This window comes from Alligator sinensis, unplaced genomic scaffold (assembly GCF_000455745.1).
Source record: "Alligator sinensis unplaced genomic scaffold, ASM45574v1 scaffold402_1, whole genome shotgun sequence".
NCBI lineage: Eukaryota > Metazoa > Chordata > Crocodylia > Alligatoridae > Alligator > Alligator sinensis.
Genome location: NW_005842089.1, coordinates 2,065,107 through 2,074,311, shown reverse-complemented (window position 1 = coordinate 2,074,311; position 9,205 = coordinate 2,065,107). Strand labels below are relative to the sequence as shown.

At 59.5% G+C, this 9,205-nt stretch overlaps 1 protein-coding gene across 7 annotated transcripts in view; it reads right to left on the bottom strand.

The window, feature by feature from the left end:
• RADIL (Rap associating with DIL domain) overlaps positions 1 to 9,205 on the bottom strand; it is a 56,558-nt gene that overhangs the window by 2,329 nt on the left and 45,024 nt on the right. For all 7 annotated transcript variants that reach the window (XM_025204598.1, XM_025204597.1, XM_025204596.1 and 4 more), the window contains 5 exons: positions 7,709 to 7,881; positions 7,234 to 7,384; positions 5,741 to 5,931; positions 3,161 to 3,581; positions 1,607 to 1,746 (listed from right to left, as the gene is read on the bottom strand). In XM_025204598.1, the coding sequence (XP_025060383.1) occupies positions 1,607 to 1,746; positions 3,161 to 3,581; positions 5,741 to 5,931; positions 7,234 to 7,384; positions 7,709 to 7,881 (1,076 nt within the window). The remainder of the gene's footprint in view (positions 1 to 1,606; positions 1,747 to 3,160; positions 3,582 to 5,740; positions 5,932 to 7,233; positions 7,385 to 7,708; positions 7,882 to 9,205) is intronic.

Here is a 9,205-nt window from a genome sequence, read left to right as displayed (position 1 = left end):
GCTGCTCAAAGCAGCCATGAGGCGTGAGATGACGTGTCCAACAGTGGCTCAGTGACTGACTCAGGAGCTGAAATCCCAGTTCCAGAGGGTCTCAGTCCTATGGACTATCAAGATGGATGCTGGCTGTTGGGAACGGGACCCCGAGTGACTTGGAAAATGCCTAATGCCTGAGGCTGCAGCACCTCAGCCCTAGCCGACCTCCTGATCCTGGCAAGGTTAACCCCCTGGCAGTAAGGGTGAAGGGAGAGTAAAAGAAGGAAGAGCCTAACAACCCAGGGACTAATGCGGTAAAGGCAAAGCCAGCTCTGTGAATGTGTCCAGGTACCCACTTCTGATGGGAGATTGTCTCTGACATGAACAGGTAGGGAGAGTTAGCTGTGTTAGGCAGAAAGCAGGGTAAATTTGCACTTTACAGACTAAATTAGAGCTGCATAAGCTTTCATGAGCATTGGGCTTGCTTCATCTGGTGCTGCAACGGCATGCTCTGACACAAGCCCACACCAGGGCTTGAACACAGGCCTCCAGAGCAGCAGTGAGAGACCTGAACTGCTCAGATACCGAGGCCCTTAAAGATGGTAAAGATGAGCTGGCAGCATCTGGACGGTGACCTCCCTCTGCCTCCGCGTCCCCAGTCTCGGGGGATGTGCCAAGCAACTGCCTCCGTTCTTGTGGCGGTGCGCAGAAGAACTCCACAAGCAGTTGCACGGCCCCTTGCACGCGTGTGCGAGGAGGGAAAGCTGCCGGCTGGAAATCTAGGATCTGTTGCCGCCTGTGAAAGCCTGGGGGCTCTGCAAGCGGTCTGCAGCCGTCGGCTGCTGGCAGTACAGCAAACCCCCTGCAGCCCTGGCAGTGTGCGCAGCCCCATCACGGAGACTGGTGGTCAGTCATTTATCATTTGTATTAGTTATGGGGGAAGAACAAGCACTGAACCACGCTGCCTGCTGTCACCCTGGATGTATGTGGAACATGACTGGGGCTTGGCCAAAGCTGGATTTCCTCCTGACTAACGCGCTGCTGAGAAAGGTGTTCGTCCCCCACACCTTCTGCTTCACTAAACTCAACTGCAGCCTGGGACAAGGCAGAAGGCCTGAGATGCTGGAAGAGCAACTACTTTAAGTGCCTTTTCTAACTGTACTAAGCTCTGGCTTCCTGCGCTGTGGCTGGATGTGTGCAGCAATGAGGTCTTGGAGCATGTCCTTCATGAGGCTGCACTGGCCCAGATTTCTTTGAAGCTGTCTTGAAAGGCCTGGGAGCAACCCTGCTGGTGTCCTGCCTTCTTCCACAGCCAACTGTGACCACTGCCTTGGGCTCATCTAATCCCAGTTAGAGTCCCAGCCCTAGGGTCGACTTACAGCTAGAACGGAGCGAGCAGGCCTCAGAAACCTGATTCTTTTCAGGACACATCAACTGGCCTAGGTACCTGTGGTGCTGACTTAACTCCTACGATTGATCCCAGCTCTGCTGAATTTCATAGGCCTGGGCCACCGGGAATGCGCCTGATAAGCTTGCCATTCACCTTGGCAGCAAACGTTCCCTGCAGCAAAAACACCCACCGCCAGATATCCTGGAGGCCTTGGGCCCGTGTCTGAAGGCAGGGGGTACTCACCAAGCCATCGATCAGGCCCATCCCCAGCCCAATGGGCCCTTTTTCCAGTTCCACCACAAAGACGTAGCAGAAATCATCCGTGGCCGAGCTGCGACTGGAAGACGCTGGTGTGGGATAGTCATAGGGCGCTGGGGAACTGCCTGGGGGGGCAGAGACAGAGGGTGTCTTAGGAAAGAACAGGGTCTCTTCTGTACCCACCCTCTCCGGAGCCACGTGCAGCCGCCCCAGCAAGTTTGCTACTGTGCTGTCAAGGCTGAAACAAGCAGCAGAGCCCGGTGCTCCCCACACAGCCTCTCTGTGCCCACCTACAGCGCTGGGTGCTTCAGTTCACCATTTGGTCTCACCGCCAGGCAAGGGAGCTTTACCAGACAAGGAACGGCAGAGCTGATGACTGCCACGGCTGGATACTGGGGATGGCAGCCAACGCCTCCCTCCGTGGGACTCAGTCTAGAGAGGAGTGAGGGCAGGGACCAGCATCACTCGGCCCTTCAGCTACTGGGAAGTGGCTGAGCCCGTGACACGCAGGCTGGCTGGCAGAAGCCCTCAGGGCCTCCTTCCCCTGACAGTAGCCTCATCTGGCTTAAAGAGCCCTGGAGAATTATTGCCCACCCCTGAGTGAGGTATTAGCCTTGGCTAATGCGAACGTACTGCACTGAAATGGGCTCAAATCCCTATCTGGACAGATACCCTGAGAGCTCTGCATGGCACTCAGCCACAGGGACGACCCCTTAGAAGTCTGGCCCTGACCAGTCCTGATGCTCAATGGGCACCTGTTTCTCAGAGACACCAGCCAGGGCATTGCTAGAATAAGCAATGGTAGGGCAGGCAAAGCCTGTTTCCACTTGCCGGGCACCCTCCCCTCTCTCTAGGATGCCAGTGGGAGTTTAGCAGCACTGGAGACTGCTGGCTGAGGCTCCATCTTGGTTCACGATGCCAGGGAAGCCTCAGGCTGGCCAGGACTCGGCTCTAAGGGCATGCCCAGCCACGGAGGAGAGTCTGGCTACACCTCCAGCTGCCTTTATAAAACACTCTTGCAGAGTGCAGTCTCACATGACCCCGTCAGCCCCCATGGTGCAGTGACCGGGGTTTCAGCCCTTCTCCTGATGCCTTGTCCGACTGCCCCTGAGCAGCACGTCCAACCCAGCTGCTGCTCCTTTTGGGGGATGCCATGGACTCTAATGGCCCAGCTCAAGGCTTGAACCTCACACTGGATGCAGAGTTGTGACGGCACCCAGACCAGAGACGAAAGGCAAGGGGGTCCCTGCTGCCTACCTCACACCCTATGGCTCAGCCTGCTGCAGCTCCCGGCCTCCCCCAGCCCAGTGCCAGCATCTCAGTGCACCCAGCCAGGCAGGGGCACAGTGCTGATGGCCATGCTAGTTTGTGGCCAGGCTACAAAGTGAGGAGGCCAGCTGTGCTGGCTGAGCTGGGTCAGCTGTGTCGGGACGAGCCTATCCGACCCCTTGGGAGGCCGTTCCTAGGGGAGTGACGTGACCGAGCCATGGCCCCAGAGGAGGGCTCTGCAGAGATGCCTCGCCATGGGGGTGCCCTTACCTTCAGGGGTCGTGGCTTTGGTGCCACTGAGGCCATTGCGCCGTGGCACCTGCACGGCATTGCCACAGCCGGGGCCCTGGAGGAACTCTGGGCTTCCTCCGTCGAAGTTGAGCGGGGTGTTGGGTGGCGTCAGCAGGCAGGAGGGGTCCAGCGGCAGCAGGCTGGCCTTGGGGAGGCTTTTTCCTAGGGTGCTCTGCAGCTGCAGCTGCCTGAGCTTCTCCTGGAGCTGCCCCTCGCTGGCGCGGCACTCCCGGGCGGGCCGGCTTGTGTCCGAGGCGAGCGGAGGGTTCCCATCCAGCTCCACAGCCCCGCAGGTGCCCGGGGGCCTGTACTCAGCCTGCCCGGAGGAACTCCCTGGGGCCGATCTGGTGCTCACACTCTCGGCCACCTCGGGCACTGCTTGGGCAGTAGACGCGTCTTTCTTTAAAGGGAGCAAAGTGGCATGCGTTAGCCGGACCCCGCTTCCCCGCAAGGGTGCCCAGCACTGTGATATTTTCCCCCCTGGAAGCAGGGAGGTCCCAGCCTCAGCTCACTCCCCATGGGGGGTAGTTGCCGTGGTGTTGTGGCCCTTGCCTAAAGGATGTGGGTGCCTTACACCACATGCTGGTGCAGGAGTAAGCAGGCATTGTCCCCCCACCCCAGCTCCAGTGCTTGGGAGAGGAGAAATGACTTGTCCGGGGCCCTGGCAGGAGTCAGTGTCAGGGAGGTCACAGACCGCCAGCCCCTACCACCTGCCCATCACCAGTGAGCTAAACCCTCCCTGGGCAATGTGCTGTTGCACAAGGCGTGTGCCCCCTCACTCCTTCCCCAGCCCCCTCCACATGTTCAGGAAGCTGCAGCTCTGCCCTGGGAGCCTTCTCTGCACAGCTCGGCCCCAGAGCACACGTGCGCTGGAGACCCTTTGTCAGGGCTCAGCTCCACACGTGGGGGATGCGCTAGGATGCCCATCGCTCTACCGGGCACGTACAGGTATCATGTCCCCAGGCAGATGTGCCTGAGGCCAGGGGCAACAGGGTTATGTAAGACATTTGGGCAGCAGCACGGTGCTGGGAAGCATGAGGGGACCCCCCCCCTCCTCACTCCAGCTCCTAAAATTGGTGTGGCAACCAAGAAAGGAGGGGAAAGACTGTGACAGCAGAGGCCTTCAGGCGCTGTCTGGGGGCACAGAGTGCATGCGGGTGAGCCAGGATCCTCCGGCCGCTCCTGAGACAGGCTGAACCCGATGGGGTCGGTGCAGAGCCAGTGCTGCTCCCAGAGCCTGTCCTGGCAGATGCTGGGTGGGATGAGGCGGAGGGCCGGGGTCACTAATGCTTAGCCCCGACACCACATTTCATCACCCCAGCATGTCCCTAATTCACTGCAAGAGCTGCAGCTGTCTGTGCATCATGCTGAGGTTGGACCCAGGGGCCCTGGCCCCTTTCAGGAGATCACTCCCTGCAGCCCCTGCTACCCCGGCCTGCAGCCGCCGCGTGAGGGGAGATGAGCGGGGACAGGGTGAAAGAAGAGAGTCGTGGGCAAGGGGAATGTGGCATCGTCAGCTGGCAGCTCCCCCACCTCCTTCCCCTACTCAGCCTCCTACAGGCAAAGACACAAGGCTCCCAGGCTGGGGCCAATGGCACAACCTAATGGGGTGCCCAGCTCCAGCCTCTGCTGCCCCTGCCTCCCCCCATGAAGCCATGGCAGCCCCAGCAACTGTTCAGCCTCACACCAGCAAGGACCCGGGGCTCCCAGGGCTGTGGCTCCATCCAGTCTGGTCAGCAAGGAGCTTGCAGAGCCTAGGACTGAGAGTGAGCCCAGCCCAGCCGCCAACAACGGCAGCTTCCTAGGACTAGAGAGCGAGAGATGCCCTCCCTGGTCCGAGCCAGGCACCCATTTACCAATGAACCTGAGCCCCCTACTTACACCCCCCCCCAAACACACACTCCCTGCAGCAGGTAGGTGCAATGGTGACTGATGGGGCACCTCTAGGATCAATCCCACTGCCAGGACTGGACCAGTGCTCCTGCCGCTGGCAGAAGCTGCTGGAGTGGACAAGGCTGGGGGATGCCTGCCGCACTCTGGGGGCAATCGAAGCAGCCCCAGCGCGTCAGGGCCCAAAGGGCAGGAGGGGGACAGAAGGGGGAGTCACCCGTCTCTGCGGGCTGTGCCCCCCACACTGCACTGCAATGGGCTTCCCCCCGTGGCTGCACCTCACAACACCCCTGGCGCCCAGCCACCCACTAGCTTTTCAATCACGAGACCTGCGCGGCTTGCCACAAAATGCCTCAGCTCAATGGATGAGATTAGTGGGTCCCAGGGAGCCGCAGAGGACATGGCAATGTCAGCGGCGCAGAGAGGCAGCTAGGGCACAGTCTTGGCTCACTGCAGCAAGGCGGAAAGGGGCTGGAAAATGGAAAGCATGCAGTAATCAGTAACGCCTGGCTAATGGGATTGAAGTGTGTGGGCTGGCGCAGTGTTTCCTAGCGGTTAGAGCAGGGGCGCGGGGAGGGTGAAACGGCAGAGATGTGTGCAGAGCTGGGGAGAGATGCAGCCTTGCTGAGCTCTGGTAGGCACGCTGCTGCCTTCGCACATCAGGGCTACCTTTGGGGGCTCCGGCTCCAGGCTGTCACCAGCGTGGGGGCTTTTACTCCGCAGACTCCACAGGAAATGGCGGATGTAGAGGAGGTGCCGATAAACATTGTCGTCCAGCGTCTCCACCTCCAGATCTACCTGGAAGCCCCCGCTCGGCAGGACGATGGGTGGGTGGTTATCGAAGGACTCCAGGACTTCATCTACAAGACAGAGCAGGAGGCTGGGGCCTGAGCAGAGCCTCAGCTCTAAACCTCCCACTGCAGAGTGACCCAGGGTCCCCCTCCGGGGTCATTTCAGCCAGACCCTCCATTACTGGACTGTAGATATCACTGGTTGTCACACAGGAGCAGACTTACCAGAGCCACCCTTTAGCCCCTGGAAGAAGCTGCTCTGGTGACTGCTTTGTGTGTCAACCCCTGACAGCTCAGCAGGGGCCGTTCTGCACTGCCCAGCCAGCCGCTAAGAAAACTGCAACCCACAGGATTTGTCTTTGAGCAACTGCAGCCTCGTTCATCTGCTCCTCCCTGCCCCTGCAGCCCCTGCCCCACCACTCCCCCCAGTTCTTCCACCCCTGGGAGCCCTTAGGAGGCCACTTAGTCCACTGCTAGCCCTGCTGATTAAGCAGAGAGTGTTGTCCATAGCACATCTTCCAGGACTAAGGACTGCCAGAACAGAAGAGCCTCCATCACCTCTGGTCCACCCAGCCATTCTCCACACCAGACCAGACTGGTGAGGCTGTTACCCCTTTAGCTTGGTGCCACTCACAGCCTGACACACTACAAGCAGGGTTTGCTTGCAGGAACCATTTCCCCAAAGGCAGAGCAGAGATTTCATTAACTAAGGATTAGCCAAGATTTCCCAGGGAGCCCCTGGCTACATGGGGGACAAAAGCTACTTACAGCATCTAAACAAGCCCTCCGTGGATTTACTTGGGTACCTAAACCGTTGCAGTGCTTGGAAATAGTCACTACAGCACTCTCCCTACAGTGACGCAAGCTTTAAATAGCGGGGATATTTTTAACAGCTTCCTGTGCAAGCTGTCCTGTCTGGCCCTGATGTGTAGTACCAGCTTCCCAGGTTCTCGTGGCATCCCTGGCTCTCGTGTTGAATTTTATTACTCGTGTGGTAGGTGCTTGATTTGTGCAATTTGTGCGAGGCTTCAGGGCAGATGTAGCACCAGCGAGGAAGGAAGACTCACCGAGCAAATTCACTTACAAGAGCCTTGAGCGACTGGTCTGGGTTTGCTTTGCCCCACAATCCTCAACCCCCTGCAGCTCAAGCCCAGTGAAACTACTCGCGAAGCCTGAGAACCTCCCCGGGAGGCTGAGCCAAACCAGTCTGTCCTGGCAGGTTTGGAGGGGACTTTGTGCTTCCCTTTGGAGAGGACGTGGGGTTGCTTGTTGGATGTGGACCTGCGGGCAGGCTCCGCTGCTCCTCAGCAGCGAAAGGGTTTCAGGGCCCAGGTGATACAGGAACGCAGGCTGCACTGGACCTGCTCTTACCTGTCCTGGAGGCCAAAGCGCTGTCCTCCTCGCCAGGCTGCCAGGCTGCGCCGCCGCCCACCTCAGACACGGCCTGGTACTGCGTCAGGACTCGATGGAGCTGTGCGGGGCTCAGGGCTGGGAACTCCACTCTCAGCGAGGGCCAGGGCATCTGGGCAAAGAGACCAAGAGCTGGGGCGGAGGCCTCGAGGCCTTAGCCACAGGGCAGGAGGGTCTCCTAGGCTGAGCTTGTGCCGCGGAAGGGGACTGGTCTGAGGCCAGAGCGGGGTCAGGGTTTTGGTGACCTGTGGTGCTTCTACAGCAAGAAAGGGCAAGCTAAACAGATCACTATGGAGCTGGGCTCTCAGGCAAGTCGGGGACAACACGAGATGGGAAGTTCCAGTAATTGGCTGCCCGCTCAGAACAAGTTGCACAAGGCTGGTGTGAGCTGGGATGGGACACGCGAGTGCAGCTCCGGCACTCCCCCCTTCCTCACCTGCACCAGCTGGGAGCTCGGCAGGGCCAGGAGGTCGGCCAGGCTGGAGAGCTTGCTGAAGAACTGCTCGGCCAGCTGCTCGAAGCCCAGGCCACGCACCCAATCCAGGAGCAGCCGCAAGCACGCGCGGATCTTCACCCCTTTCGACCAGTGGAAGCAGCCCAAGGACGGACCTGGGGGCGAGCAGGAGGCAGGGAAAATGAGGTGCTAGGCTTCAACCTGAGTAGGAACAGGCTCCTTGCATCAGGCAAGGCAACACACAGAGCACTACAGAAGCCAGCCGACAAATAGCATCTCTGTGTTACCTGGGGCAGGTGCACCAGGTAGGCAAGAGGCCATCATGGCCAAAGCCTGCTTTCTCCAGGCCTGCAGCAGGGATCCCTGCAGGGGATGGCAGCGAGCCCTGGAACCGAGCAGCCCCTTCCAGCCCTGTCCTCATCCTGCTAGTGCCAGCTTCCTGCCGGTCAGATAGCCGCTGTCGGGCAAACCCCTAGCTAATCCCAGCTCCTAGGACTGACAGAATAAGGGTGGTGCCTGTCCCTGGGCTGTCACGGACATAATGCTTGTCTCCGGAGCCTGTAAGTCATGAAGTTCAGCTGCTACTATTTTAGGTGTATCCATCCTGGAGGGCCCTTTCCCCATGAGGCACAGAGAACAGAGGAGCTGGGGCACGGCACAAAGTGTGGCACCATGATGCCCGGCTGTCCCAGGCTCTGATCAGCTCTCACATACAGAAAACAGCCTCCGAAAACGAATGCCCTCCTCAACAGGCAGCGAGCCAGGCGCCCTGCTGCGGGCCCAAAGGCACAGGGGAGGGCAGGGAGCTGGCCTTTGGCTGCAAGAAAGACCCGCAGCACTGAGCTGCTCTCCAGCAGGCCAGGATGGAGCCAGTGCCCACTCACAGGAGGAGGGCATGAGCTGGAGAGACTGGGCTCTGGCCCCAGCCCACACCCTGATCCTCTCCTCTGACTCAGCCCCAGTGCTAGCTCTCACCCTTGCAGGCTGGGAGGCACACCAGCCCACCATGGGCACACCAGAGCCGCTGCTGCGGGTGTTAGGTAATCCTGTACTGCCAGGCCTGACCCAGCGTCATCTTGCCATGGGCTTCAATAGGAGGAGGTATCCTGAGGGTCCCCCCATCATAGATCAGAGCCCCACTGCACGGCCTGTGTTGGATCACAGGCCATGAGCCAACACCAGCTGGACATGGAGGCATCTGAAAGCCTGCAAGAAACACAGCTCAAGTGAAACAGCCACTGCTCAATGGTCCTGAAAACTGGATAAATCACTGGAGGCTGAGGTGCTCTCTGTGGGGCGTGAGCGTGCACTCTGCTGCACGGGGACGGGAATCCTGGCATGCTGGAGGCCAAGCAAGACCCGTCCTGAAACTACCCATTGAAAAGCCCAAAGAAGTTCCCAACTTAGAGGTCACCTTGACCCCAGGTCAACAGCCCTCCCTGTCCCCGGAGCTCTTGACGGGGTGGACTGTCAGCAGGA